This window comes from Acomys minous (assembly GCF_964271855.1).
Source record: "Acomys minous genome assembly, chromosome: 6".
NCBI classification, from domain to species: Eukaryota; Metazoa; Chordata; class Mammalia; order Rodentia; family Muridae; genus Acomys; species Acomys minous.
In genome coordinates this window covers 62307537-62322794 of record NC_140487.1, presented here as the reverse complement: position 1 = coordinate 62322794, position 15258 = coordinate 62307537, and the positions used below count along the sequence as shown (strand labels likewise).

Here is a 15258-nt window from a genome sequence, read left to right as displayed (position 1 = left end):
AAAGTACAACAACCAAGTTTGAAATTTAGAGATTAAAACAGGCAAAACTGAAATGAATTAAGGTCTACTTCTGTGTCAGGGACTATTCCAAATGATAATATATGCAGGCACTTCTCAATTTATGACAGAGCTATATTCTTATAACCCTACTGCAAATTGAAAATATAAGTTGATGGTGTGTTAAATGTGTCGGCCTATTGCACATCATAGCTTCACACTGAGATGTCAGTCATTCATCTCATGGGATTGGCACTGTCTAGGGGCTATGGGCCTGCACCTTTGCCAAGCATCAAGAGATAAGATGGTGTCACATATCCTGGGACTTAGAGCAGCTTAGAGTTAAGTTATACAAGACTCATATTGCTTTTGAAGCATTAAAATGCCGAAAACTTGTGAGGTGGACCACTATAAGTTGAGAGGGCCATCAGTGCATTTATTTCTCCCAGCAGGCCTATGAAGAGGTTAACAGACAAAGACACGGTGATTATATGACCAGAAATTAGACTTGAATACAGACATCGGACTTAAGAGTCCATATCCTTGCCTACCATGCTGAGTATTTTGATGATCAAAGTGAGGATCAGACACCCCTGGGTTCCTTTCTGTCTCCATCTCTTATGGGGCTTATTATGTGCTGAAATATAATAAATACGATACAAATGCAAGAGAACCCTAAGACAAACAAGTATGCATTACTAGCATGCCCATTTAAACTTTGAGTGTTCTATATGAAATGCCTCTAATATTTACTGTGTTTGCAGTCATATGCAAATACTTTAGGAAGTTCCTTTTCTGAGCCAGTTAAATGATTCTGCATTGATAACCACTTGCTATTCAAACATGGCAACAGGTGTTCAGCCCCTGAAATCCACAGTGGAAAAAGATAACAGACTTCCAAAAATTGTCCTTTGACCTCTAAGTGAATACCATAGCTCACATCACACACACACACACACACACACACACACACACACACACACACACACACACACACATCTTGCATGGGTCTGTCCAAGGGTGAGAGATTCATTTGATGTAGGATGATGCGTAGAGGAACAACATGCACTTAGCAATGATTAGAAAGGAGGATTTAATATGGTTTATTAATGTTTCCCATTGTTTTGTGGAAGAGATGGAAGAAAGAATGAGGGAGACAGAGGGGTCAAAGACACCACAAGGAGACCTACAGAGTAAACTAACCTGGATCCATGGAGACTCACAGAGACTAAGCAACCAACCAAACAGCTTGCATAGGTCAGACCTAAAGCTGCTACACAATGTATCTGATACGCAGCATGGTCAACATGTGTGTCCCATAACTGGAGTAGAGGCTGTCTCTGACTCTGTTGCCTGCCTTTGGATCCCTTTCCCCTAGCTTGGTTGCCTTGTCTGGCATTAATGGAAAATGGAAGAGGATGTGCTTAGTCCTGCTGTGACTTGAGGTGCCAGGGTGGGTTGGCACCCAGGGGATCTGATGCCTTTTTCTGATTGATGCCTGGGCTCCTGTTTCTACTAGATACACATATACACATGCAGGCACATACACATATACATTAAATAAATAAAAAGTCTATTCATTCTTCTTTCTTTTTTTTTCTTTTTTTTTTGATTTTATTTTATTTTTTTTATTAATTTATTCATATTACATCTTGATTGTTAGCCCTTCCCCTGTTTCCTCCCATTCCTCCCTCCCTCCCACTTCCCCCCTTCTCCCCTCCCCTATGTCTGTGATTGAGGGAGACTTCTTCCCCCTATGTATGCTCTAAGATTATCGAGTCTCTTCTTGGTAACTTGCTATCCTTCTTCTGAGTGCCACCAGGCCTCCCCATCCAGGGGACATGGTCAAAAAAGGGGCACCAGAGTTCACGTGAGAATCAGATCTCACTCTCCACTCAACAGTGGAGAATATCGTGTTCGTCGGCTAGGTCTTGGTAGGGGTTCGAAGTTTACTGCCTATTTTTCCTTGGCTGGTGCCTTAGTTTGAGGAGGACCCCAGGACCCAGATCTGCCTGTCATAAAGTTCTTCTTGTAGATTTCCAGGACCCTGTGGGTCCTATTATTTCCCCATTCTTCCATGCTACTCTCGCCTAAAGACTCAATAGGATGTCCTCTCCTCTGACCCACTTTCTTGGTAAGTAAGGTTTTTCATGGGACGTATCCCTTGGACTAGTGTTTTGATATAAGTGAGTATATACCGTTTGTCTCTTTTTGCTTCTGGGTGAACTCACTCATTATGATAATTTCTAGGTCAATCCATTTGTCCACAAATTTCGGGAATTCCTCATTTTTAATAGCTGAGTAATACTCCATAGTGTAAATGTACCATAGTTTCTTAGTCCATTCTTCTACTGGGGGACATTTAGGCTGTTTCCATGTTCTGGCTATTGTGTATAAAGCAACCCAGAATAGCAAAAACAATCCTATACAATAAAAGATCCTCCGGAGGAATCTCCATACCTGATCTCAAGCTGTACTACAGAGCAACAGTAATTAAAACAGCATGGTACTGGCAAAGTAATAGGCTGGTGGATCAATGGAATCGAATTGAAGACCCGGAGATGAATCCACACACATTTGCTCACTTGATTTTTGACAAAGAAGCCAAATCTATTCAATGGAAAAATGATAGCATCTTCAACAAATGGTGCTGGTCTAACTGGATGTCTACATGTAGAAAAATGCAATTAGACCCTTATTTGTCACCATGCACAAAACTCAAGTCCAAGTGGATTAAAGACCTCAACTTAAAACCAGAGACATTAACTCAGTTAGAGGAAAAAGTGGGGAAGAGCCTGGGACACATAGGCACAGGAAACAACTTCCTGAACAGTACACCCACAGCCCAGGCCTTAACGTCAATAATTAATAAATGGGACCTTATGAGGCTGAGAAGCTTCTGTAAGGCAGGAGACACTGTCAAGAGAACAAAGCGACAGCCTACTGACTGGGAAAAGATCTTCACCAACCCTTCATCTGACAAAGGTTTAATATCCAAAATATATAAAGAACTCAAGAAATTAAACACCACAAAACCAAACAACCCAATTGCAAAATGGGGCTTAGAACTAAACAGAGAATTCTCAACAGAGGAATATCAAATGGCTGAGAAACACTTAAAGAAATGCTCAACCTCGTTAGGCATCAGAGAAATGCAAATCAAAACGACACTGAGATTCCATCTTACACCCATCAGAATGGCTAAGATCAAAAACTCAAATGACACCACATGTTGGCGAGGATGTGGAGAGAGAGGAACACTCCTTCACTGCTGGTGGGAATGCAAACTAGTACAACCACTTTGGAAAGCTATCTGGCGTTTTCTCAGAAAAATGGGAATAGGGCTTCCTCAAGACCCAGCTATCCCACTCCTTGGAATATACCCAGAAAATGCCCTAACACACAACAGGGACATATGCTCAACCATTCTTCTTTCTTTTAAACAGAAAAAAAAATTGCATCTCCTTTTCTAGATGACAAATTGCTCAGGAAAAGAGAAAAGACTAAATACAAAGTTTGTAGAAGTCTCATAAATTTTTCCTAATCCTTATTTTATATAGTTATTTGTGTTTGCTTTCAGCTGAGAAAAAGGCTATAGTTGGAAGGAAATGAACAAACTCTATCGCATCCTTTCCACTGTCCCTAGAACATCGAAGGCTGAAATCTCAAAAGTAGAAATGCGGGGATTTGGAGGTGCAAGGTCTATACTATCAGCTCAGCTTCGCAAACTAACACAGCAGAGTCAAAGTCATGGTTCCCTGCATTATAAAATGAGAAGACTGGATGTAAAAAACTCTTTATTCCAAGTGTTACACAGTATGGAGCTTATTTAAATAAACAATTATGGGCAATTTAAAAATATGCCCAAGGGAAAAGGTTCTAAAATTTCCTCATCCAGCCCGTACTATAAAAATCTCATTCAAAACACCTTTTAAAAGGTGAAAACATCAATATATTGAAAGACACACTGTATGATATCCCAACACCATCGATCACATGGGCACAGGTGATTGACGGTTGGGAGATGAAATGGGCGGTACCTTGGTACCAAGGTATCTTGGTGTCTTTATCTAGGATAATATTCCTAGGACAAAGATCCTCTGTAGATGGGGTGAAAATGGAAGGACGTGTGTATTTCCACTCTGATTATGGATGGTCAGGAACTATATAAAGTGTATGTTATAGGTTCTTCTTTTAATTCTTCTTTGGCCTCTGTCTTATGGTTTATAGTGCTATGATAAAACACCAGAACTAAAATCAACTTGTGGAGAAAATGATCTAGCCGGTACTTGCTCATTACAGTCTATCATCACAGGAAGTCTGGGAAGGAACTCAAGATAGGAGCCCAGCGACAGGAATGAAGCAGGAACCATGCAGGAATGCTGCTTACTGGCCTGTTCCTCGTGGCTTGCTCCACAGGCTTTCTTACACACCGCAGAGCCACCTGCCCATGGTGGTAGCATCCACAATTGTCAAAGTAGTTTATATTCTCCTGAGTCTCTCTGGGCATCCAGCAGAACTTGAAGAACTGCTGTTTTCTCTGGAGACAGTCCCAGGCAATCTTCTGCTCTGTGGGTTTCTGTTAGATGTCTCCTATTCTCTGCAGCCTTTCTGTCCAATGTCCTCTGCTTTCTGCAGTGTTGGTGGGTTTTCTTCCTCCCCAATCATGCTGGGCACCAGATGTAAAAGTGACTTTTAGCCTCCTGCACTAATTGTCATCTCTGAGGCTTACTGCCTCAGTTTGCTAACCTGGGTCTAGACCTGGAAGCTTCTAGCCTCTATACAGTCTGATCTAGACCTAGAATGTTTCCAGCCCCTGAGAATTGGTGCTGAAAACGTCACCCTTTCTAGTTCTTTCTGAACTCTGGCTGGCTGGTTCCACTCAGCTGTTCTGGCTCAAACTCCTCTCCAGGCTGATTGATTCAAACTGGCCTTTCTCAGCTTCTGATTGAATTGCACTGCTTGGCCTAAAACTAACTCTAACAATATGTTTTAATATTCTGACTCCTTCTCACTGGCTTGTTTTGTTTTCAATTGTGTCTAGCTTGTTGTCTCTTCAACCTGTCCCAATATAACTGCCTCCTCTTTCTCACTTTCTCCTTGTGCTGCTCTCTTAAGTCATCTGTTTTTCTCTCTCTATTCTAGTGAGAGTTGGGCATATTTGTCATTTGGTCTACTGCTCAATTAGCCTTCATTTTCAAACATGGGTGCTTCCTTCTACAAACTGATTTTTTCTTCATTGTTTGTGATTAAAGGTGTGTACTAAGGGCTTTTCTGTATCCTAGCCAGATTAGCCATGTTGCTAGATTAAAATCCCTCTACACACAATGGGTTGTGTCCTCCAACATAAATCATTAATCAAGAAAATGTTCCATAAGAAAATTGCCTAGAGGCTGATCTTAAGGAAACATTTCCTCAGTAGTGGCTCTGTCTTCTCAGATGACTATAGCTTGTGTCAAGTTGACAAAAAGTACCATCTCAAAATAATTCAGAATCCTTGATCAGTGTAAAATAGCTTTGAACATAAGTTCAAAGCTTCAACACTTACCAACTATTGGAGGCTTATACTTATTAAACTTTATCTCTCTGGTATATACTGCAGATGATAATATTTAAAGATTTTATGAAATTTCAATGAGTCAAATGTGAATAAAGTACTCATAGGCAGGGTTAGCTCATAGAACTCAGAATAGTATATCTATAAATACTCACATATGCAGAGATCATAAATTGGATTTCTCTCTGGAGAAAACCCTCAGGCTATTACTTTTTATAACATTTGGACAAAGAAAATAGAGAAGAAACAGCATATTTTATTTTGAGCAATTTGGCCATCCTGGCTGCACAGAGAACAAATTTTACTATATTTGGGGACCTCTTCTTTTCAAAGATCACTGAGGCATAGCTCTTGATGATCACCAGTAAATGTTCCAAATAATAATTGGAATTAAAATGAGAAGAAACCAGTTTAAACTAAGATATGAAAAGGTTCATTGTCAACAAAGCTCCTGCAATCCGAGGTCCAATTTCTCTGCTAATTAAGTTTCTTGAGAAAAATAAAATAACCTTTTATTTTTTATCTGATTAGAATAAGAGGCCTTTTGTTGTGAACAATGCAGGTGGTGATGTCATGCTCACACTTCAGGTTTGTGATGTTGTTTTCAAAGGGATTTTTTCTGAAAAGCTTTTTGATCTTCCATGTAGAACAGTTAAAAACATGTGACTTCTCTGCCTGGATGACTTTGGGTGATTGTGTTTGAATTTGTGATCGAATATTTGTAATAATGGTGTCCTCGAGACCTGTGTCCCCAAACTGTATTTCAGGGACGGATTCAACAAACTGTAAAGACAAAAACCAAAGCTAAAATCAAAACCATATGCTCTTCTAGCTAACTCACATCACATCCCATTTGGTGTTGGAAGAAAAATGTTAGTGTGAAAATACATTCTTTGTGGCATCAGTTATGCCGGAGATCCCACAGGGAGCTACTCAAGAAGGAAAGGTTTCGGGATACACTACTGCTATCTGACAGCTAACTGATTTTAACTTAAGAGTAAGACCATGTCTGCATGGTAATTTTGCAGCACAGAAAGGTTTTTTTTTTCATTGCTCTTCATGAATATTGGAGAGACAAGAAAGAAAAGAATTAAAGAAAAAATTTTTGCCAGGTTCTGTATGGGCAGGAAGCTAAAACACTGATTAAGTGAGGTGGGAAAGATGGTCTTCTTGTTATACAAAGAATGTGGATTTCCCCGCCTCCCCATTTTTTTTTTTTACAATGAGGAATTGCCATACAAAATAACCTACCAGTATCAAAACAATCATATTGACTATAGTAGTTTGGGGCCACACACACTGTTTTATATTGATGTAGAACATACAAGGAGAGAGGTAGGACAGGAAAGTACCAAAGTCACAGAAATGGCTCTTTGATAAAAATTTGCTATTGTGAATAATAGCTGGGCCAAATCAATGACTTCCTGAGAGTGGTGACCGCTGCCGCTCACACACAGGAATTCTCTGTCTAGACAGCCCCATGTTCCCGTCATCAGAGGGCGTTACAATATACAATGGTGGGCTGAACTGGTGTTCAGTGAGATATGAGAATATGCTTTCTTGAATACCTGAGTAACTGGGCGTCAGATATGGATGTTGAGACAGAATAAAATTTCAAGAACACAAATTAACCAGACTGCTTACCAAGAATAATGATTCATCTCCAGGACTTCGTTCTTACTCACAGCATCCGTCCTCATGCTATAACTGTCTCCAGCATAGAAGCCAGGACCAATGAATCCCGTGCTGCTTCCACTGCCTGATTCTTCGTTTTCAGGGTCACTATCCATGCCACTTAGGACACCAAACCTCCTATTCCTGATCACCTCTCAGAGTCACTCAGTTATGCCTTTACAACTAAGATGTACATGGTACCTGTTGGAAATGATGTCTTTAAATATTTTATTAATTTATTCATATTACATCTCAATTGTTAGCCCATCCCTTCTATCTTCCCATTCCTCCCTCCCTCCCACTTTCCCCCTACTCTCCTCTCCTATGTCTGTGACTGAGGGGGATCTCCACCCCTGTATATGCTCATAGGGTATCAAGTTTCTTCTTAGTAGCCTGCTATTCTTCCTCTGAGTGCCACCAGGTCTCCACATCAAGAGGACGTGGTCAAAAATGGGGCACCAGAGTTCATGTGAAAGTCAGTCCCCACTCTCTGCTCAACTGTGGAGAATGTCCTGTCCATCAGCTAGATCTGGGTAGGGGTTCGAAGTTTACTTCCCGTATTGTCCTTGGCTGATGTCATAGTTTGAGCAGGAATTCCGGGCCCCAATCTGCCCGTCATAATGTTCTTATACGTTTCTAGGACCCTCTGGATCCTTCTATTTCCCCATTCTCCCATGCTTCTCTTACCTAAAATCCCAATAGGATGTCCTCACCTCTGACCCACTTTCTTGGTAAGTGAAGACTTCATGGGACATGCCCCTTGTGCTAGTGTCTAGATATAAGTGAGTATTACCATTTGACTCTTTCTGCTTCTGGGTTCACTCACTCATTATGATCATTTCTAGTTCAATCCATTTATCCACAAATTTTGGGAATTCCTTGTTTTTAATAGCTGAGTAGTATTCCATAGTGTAAATGTACCACAGTTTCTTTATCCATTCTTCTACTGAGGGACACTTAGGCTGTTTCCATGTTCTGGCTATTATGAATAAGGCTGCTATGAACATGGTTGAGCATATGTCCTTGTTGTGTGGTGGAGCATTTTCTGGGTATAGTCCAAGGAGTGGAATAGCTGGATCTTGACAAAGCCCTATTCTCATTTTTTCTCAGAAAGCACCAGGTAGATTTCCAAAGTGGTTGTACCAGTTTGCAATCCCACCAACAATGAAGGAGTGTTCCTCTTTCTCCACATCCTTGCCAGCATGTGGTGTCACTTGAATTTTTTATTTTAGCCGTTCTGATGGGTGTAAGATGGAATCTCAGTGTTGTTTTGATTTGCATTTCTCTGATGACTAATGACGCTGAGCATTTCTTTAAGTGTTTCTCAGCCATTTGATATTCCTCTGTTGAGAATTCTGTTTAAGTTCTGAGCCCCATTTCTTAATTGGGTTATTTGGTTTGGTGCTGTTTAATTTCTTGAGCTTTTTATATATTTTGGATATTAGACCTTTGTGAGATTTTGGGTTGGTGAAGATCTTTTCCCAGTCAGTAGGCTTTGTTCTGTTGACAGTGTCTCCTGCCTTACAGAAGCTTCTCAGCCTCATGAGGTCCCGTTTATTAATTGTTGACCTTAAGGCCAGGCTGTTAGTGTTCGGTTAAGGAAGTTGTCTCCTGTGCCAATTTGTTCCAGGCTCTTCTCCACTTTTTCCTCTAGCCAATTTAATGTCTCTGGATTTTTGTTGAGGTCTTTAAACCACTTGGACTTGAGTTTTGTGCATGGTGACAAATATGGGTCCAGTTGCATTTTTCTACATGTAGACATCCAGTTAGACCAGCACTATTTGTTGAAGATGCTATCATTTTTCTATTGAATAGATTTAGCTTCTTTGTCAAAAATCAAGTGACCAAATGTGTGTGGATTCATCTCTGGGTCTTCAATTTGATTCCATTGATCCACCAGCCTATTGCTGTGCCAGTACCATGCAGTTTTAGTTGCTGTTGCTCTATAGTACAGCTTGAGATTGGGTGTGGAGATTCCTCCAGAGGATCTTTTATTGTATAAGATTGTTTTTGCTATTCTGGACTTTTTGTTTCTCCATATGAAGTTGAGAATTGATCTTTCAATGTCTTTAAAAATTGTGTAGGTATTTTGATAGGGATTGCATTGAATCTGTAAATTGCTTTTGGTAAGATGGACATTTTTACTATGTTAATTCTCCCAATCCATGAGCAAGGGAGAACCCTCCATCTTCTGATGTCATCTTCAATCTCTTTCTTCAGAGATTTAAAGTTTTTTTCAAACAAGTCCTTCACTTGCTTGGTTAGAGTTACTCCTAGATATTTTATATTGCTTGTGGCTATTGTCAAGGGTGTAGCTTTCCTAATTTCTTCCTCTGCAAGTTTGTCATTTGTGTATAGGAAAGCTACTGGCTACATTGAAGAGATATGGAGAAAGTGGGCAGCCTTGTCTGGTCCCTGATTTTAGAGGAATTTCCTTGAGTATCTCTCCATTTAATTTGATGTTGGTTATTGGCTTGCTGAATTTAACCTTTATTATGTTGAGGTATGTGCCTTGTATTCCTGATCTCTCCAGAGCTTTAAACATGAATGGCGTTGGATTTTGTCAAATGCTTTTTCTACCTCTAAGGAGATGATCATGTGGTTTTTCTCTTTCAGTTTGTTTATATGGTGGATTACATTGATGGATTTCCTTATGTTAAGCCATCCCTGCATGCCTGGAATGAAGCCTACCTGATCATGGTGAATGATTTCTTTGATGTGTTCATGTATTCATTTTGCGAGTATTTTATTGAATATTTTTGCATCAATGTTCATAAGAGAAATTAGTCTGAAATTCTCTTTTTTTTTATGGGGTTTAGGTATCAACGTGACTATGGCCTCATAGAAAGAATTTGGTAATGTTCCATCCATTTCTATCTTTTGAAGTAGCTTGAAGAGTATAGGTATTTGCTCTTCTTTGAAAGTCTGGTAGAATTCTGCCCCGAAGCCGTCTGCCCTGGGCTTTTTTTTTTTTTTTTTTTTTGGTTGGGAGACTATCAATGATTGTGTCTATTTCTATAGGCAAAATAGGGCTATTTAATTTGTTTATCTGATCTTTATTCGTTTCTTCATTATCATCTTCCTTACTAAGGACCTGAGGACATTTTCTTGTATTTCGATTGTGTTTGGGTTCTCAGGGTTACTTTCATTGGGGTTGCTTGGATCTGGAGATGCCAAACTGTTTTTGTTTTTGTTTTTGTTTGCGTTCTTTCACTGTCCTCTTGTCATTTTGGTGTCTCTGATGTTGGGAGGTAGCTTCTGGTGTCCCTCACTGGTTGAGAGTGGATAGTTGGTAAACGATTATAGGTCGCCTGCCCTTGCCTGTGGGGATCAGGGAGTATTTCCCTGGAACAGGCAGGTGATCTGGTTTTTACTCCTGGAGATTTTGCTCTACACCTTAGGCTCCAGACTGAGTCAGCAGAAGTAGGTTTCTGTCTGGACCCTTTCACTTTACTGCTGTAATTCAGATCAGCTGTTTTGGGACCTAGACCAAGGTCAGCAAACAAGCACTCTAGTTGGGTAGGTTAGTCCCAGCTGCCAGTCTTTCCTATCTCTTTGTAGCCAAGACCCCAGCTGGATCAGATTTTCTGAGCTTTAGCTGCCTTTTAGCTCCGCCTCCAAGCTGGCTGCTCTTTCTGCGACTTTGTAGCTTGGACAGCTCACAAATCTGCTGAGCTTTAGTGGCCTTTTAGCTCAGCGATTAGACACCGCAGGGGTGTCCAGCCTCTCCAGAGAGTGTGGGAGATCCTGCCAGGCCTGTGGGAGCAGTCCAAGGTGGGTTCTAACTGCCCCTGTGTGGAGGCTCAGTCCGTTGTGTCCGGCTCTAGGTTGGGCCCAGGTCGGCCCGTGAGCTGCATGCCCACTCTAGCTGTTTTTGGTGGGCCATGCCGCCTATGTTTCCACTGGGCCTGGGCAACCTCCGCAATTTGGCCTAGGGTGGGTAGAGGATCCAAGGGTAGTTTCACCCTGTTCCCTGAGACTCCTCGGGCCGGAGGCTCCGGTGTACCACCACCCCACACAATGAGTTTGTGCTTTATCGGCCGGCTGCAGCCTGCAGGTAGGTTCCGTTCAAGCATCTGGGGAGTAAGTTCAGGACCACCGGGCTGTTGCTTGTCCCGGGGCCAGGCCCACCAGTGGTCTGCAGAGTTAGGGATCCCACTCACCTACAGATCTCTAGATCCAGCAGTCTGTGGCTCCATTCAAGTCCCTGGTGTTTGTGTAGTAGATCAGATACAGTGCATACTGGTTGATGCCATCTTGGAACCCCTGAAATGCTGTTTTTAATAAGCAGTGAAATAGTAAAGAAAAAAATTCTAACATCAGAAAGCTTATATCAGTAAGTAGGGTTTGTGGTGATGATTCAGTAGTTAAGCGCACTTGCTCTTTCAGAGGAGCAGGGTTTGGTTGCCAGAACCCACACTGTGGCTCACAACTACCTATAATCCTGGTTGTAGAGGACATTATGCTTACTGTGCACTCCACAGACACTGCACACACATGGAGTACATACATACACGCAGGCAGGATGCTCTTATGCATAAAACACGTAAGTGCAACTCTCTTTGAAAGTGCAAGGACCAAATAAGTGAACACAAAGTAGGGAGTTGTATGAGGACAAAATAAAATTCATAAAGTATGTTGTCAGAGGAGAGGGGGAATGTCATTCTGCTCACAGGGTTAGGAAAGGTCCCTTCTATAAGGTACATTTGCACAGGCTGTAGTGAAGGAAGGAAACCACGCAGAAGGCACTTCAGATGGGACATTTGACACCTCAGTCACGAGAAGACCTTTGGCCAGTGCTGTTACTGAACCCAGAAGCAACGGAAAATTATCAGAAGGGAAATGTCATGAACCTGCTTACATTCTCAAGAGATGATTACACCATTTGATGGGGGAACTTAGACGATAGTAGAAAGAACAGAAACAAGAAAAGAATTGAGTGGGTAATTTAATACTCCACGTTGGTATATGACCTAAAGGTGAGAGTGCAGTATAGGTTGTTGTTTGCATGTATGTACATTATTCATACTCTGTCTCTATGTACTAATATATTTTGTATGTGTGTTGGCTGTATATACACAGGTTTGTGTGTTCAATGTGGTATGTGTATGTACTAATTTATACTATATATAATAATTTGAATTCATTTCATATTGATTCCTTAAAACCAGTTGCATTGTCATCCACCATTGCAGCAAAGCGTGCAGAATATCACTAAATTACGTGTTTAATCCAGAGGGAATGTATGAGATGGGATTATTATTATTTTTATCATAATTACTATTACTATTATTGTGTATGTTAGGATTTATTATGAGTAAATGCTATAGACATGGGACTATCTTCTACATTCCAAAAAGGTTCAGTTATTTTCTTTTAAGGAATTTTTGTGGATGATATAATTCAGCAATTAGTTTAATGTCCTTAATGAAAGTAACCACAGAGTCAATATCTAAACACTATGACTGTCTTATCCAATGTGAATGTTTGTCTCAGTTATTTTTGAGCCATTGACATTCAAAATAGTGGGCTTAAATGTACTCCCATGAGAGTTTATATGAACATAAAATTCAAATTTATGAAATTTCCTCCCACCTCTAAAACATACTAAATTGTAGCTATTCTTTTTCTATAATTTTCTTTCAACCACTTAATAATAATTTTTAACAAAAACATTCTCAACACACACTTTATATGAAAACAAGAAGACACAAGTTAGATGTGGCCCACACACTGGTTTGCAGATTCCTGGCACTTCATAATTAGGGGCTCAGATGCTCATCGGTGGTTCATTGCTTGACTCTAGTCTTAAACAGCTTCATTGGCTGCTCTTCTCTTTCTTTTGTGACTCTGAAATCCATCTTCAAGGAATTCCTCCTCCTAGTCTCCAGGCTATGCATCCAGAAAAGAATAGAACAAAGACTCTTCTCCTTTCACAGCAATGACCTTTTCAAGGACAAATCAAGCTTTGGGACATCTAGTGGCGCCTGAAACTCTCCCCCAGATACTCTTGTTGCATCTCTCTTCTGTCAGCAGCTAATTTTCTAATTATTTACAGTAAAAAGAACACAAGCTAAACAAAGGAATTTTGCTTGACTATAGAATGTGTTAAGAAACAGCAAAGTATAAATTTGGGAGGTGGGCATTGTGAATTTATTTTATTGATTTCTTTTTTCTTTTTCTTTTTCTTTTTCTTTTTTTTTTTTTTTTTTTTTTTTTTTTGCAGAAATATAACCTAATCAGTTACCACATTGCTTGGTTTATACAGGATCAGATAATTCAATTCTGTTATATTATGCTTATTCAGTTTGATAGATGGAAGACCCATCTAAAATATTAAGGAAACAGCAGATATTGCAAAATATAAGCAGCACTATGTTTTTGTAGATGAAGATAGATAGATAGACCGACAGACAGACAGACAGACTCACACACAAACAAACAGCATTTAGTTCTAAATACCTAATTCTGTTGATATTAAAAATTGTGTTTAGGATCTAGAGAGATAGCTCAGTGGTTAAGAGTGGTTAGAGGTCTACTGCTTCAAAAATAAACCTACCATGGCCAAAAAGCAGGTTGGGGAGAAAGGATTTGTCTGTCTTACACTTCCATATTACTACTGTTCACTACTAAAGGAACTCAGGACAGGAATTCAAACAGGGCAGTATCCTGAATGCAGGAGTTGATAACAGAGGCCATGGAGGGAACTACTTACTGGCTTGCTGCACATGGCTTGCTTAGACTTCTTTCTTATAAAAAAGGCAGGACCACCAGTTCTGGGATGGCACCAGCTCAATGGTCCGGGTTCTCCCCCGCCCCCCCCCATTGATCCCTCACTGAGAAAATGCCCTACAGCTGCTTCTCATGGAGGCATTTCCTCAACTGAGGCTCCTTCCTCTCTGATGACTTTTGTGCCAAGTGGACACACAAAACCAGCAACGCAAGCAACACACCATGCTTGTAGAGCCCCACAGTCCTGTGCCCTAGCACTCAAATCAGGGCCTAGCTCACCATTGCCTGTGACTCTAGCTCCAGGATTTCCTATATACTCTCCTTGTCCCTATGGGCGTTCTCACTCACCTCCGAATATTTAAAAATGTTGCGTTCATGCTTATCAAATTGAAACTGTGTACCTTTCAGCCACAGGAACTCCCTGAGTGACTACAGGCAGATGTAAACATGTAGGTATTCTTAAGTGAAAAGGAATGAGTTTCAAAAAAATTACTCAAGTCAGGAAGGTAACAGTGAAGTTTCTGTAAATACTCAACTTTGTGTAAGCTTACACAAACATCAAATCAAATTCCATGAAGGTAATATAATAATAATTTTTCAGTGAAAAGTACTGTAATGTATAAGCACCGTATTTAACTGAGCCCACTTAGGAAGTTTTCATTTTCTACCTCCCAGGCTCTGGGCTGAATGACGGGCAGTGGCATGAGGTTCGCTTCCTGGCCAAGGAGAACTTTGCGGTCCTCACAATTGATGGAGATGAAGCATCAGCAGTTCGAACCAACAGTCCTCTTCAAGTGAAGACCGGCGAGAAGTACTTCTTCGGAGGTAGGGATGCCATGGTGTAGGTTAGCCAATAGTGAGCCATTGCTGCTTTACAGTAATGGTATTAATGTGGTGACACCCTACCCTTCACTTCAAATCGTCAAAGCAAAAGCATGGGGGTCTGTGTAATTTGGAAATTACTGTCTTCAAGTGTCAGTGATTTCAACTATAGATTGGTCACTTATCATATGAAAAGTTCTCCAGAACCATAGTCAATACTCAAGTGTCTGCTTAAATACTATTAGAGTAATCCAACCTGAGAGCACTAACCATATCTGTCTGGTTTTCTATGATATGGCCCCTAGTCCCACAGAACTTCCTGAAATAAGACAGATAGAAATTAAAAATTTATGAATGAATTAGTTAACTCGAAAAAAGAGGAAAATATAAGCATTTTATTTTAAATTGTCTGAAAGAAGAAAAACATATCCTGGCAACTGCAGGCTCCTGAATACAAGACTATGTGCTCCCATGTG

At 40.5% G+C, this 15258-nt stretch overlaps 1 protein-coding gene across 1 annotated transcript in view; it reads left to right on the top strand.

The window, feature by feature from the left end:
• Positions 1–15258, top strand: part of CNTNAP2 (contactin associated protein 2) — a 2010562-nt gene that overhangs the window by 1003862 nt on the left and 991442 nt on the right. The window contains exon 9 of the mRNA XM_084788077.1: positions 14636–14785. Coding sequence (XP_084644203.1) covers positions 14636–14785 — 150 coding nt within the window. The remainder of the gene's footprint in view (positions 1–14635; positions 14786–15258) is intronic.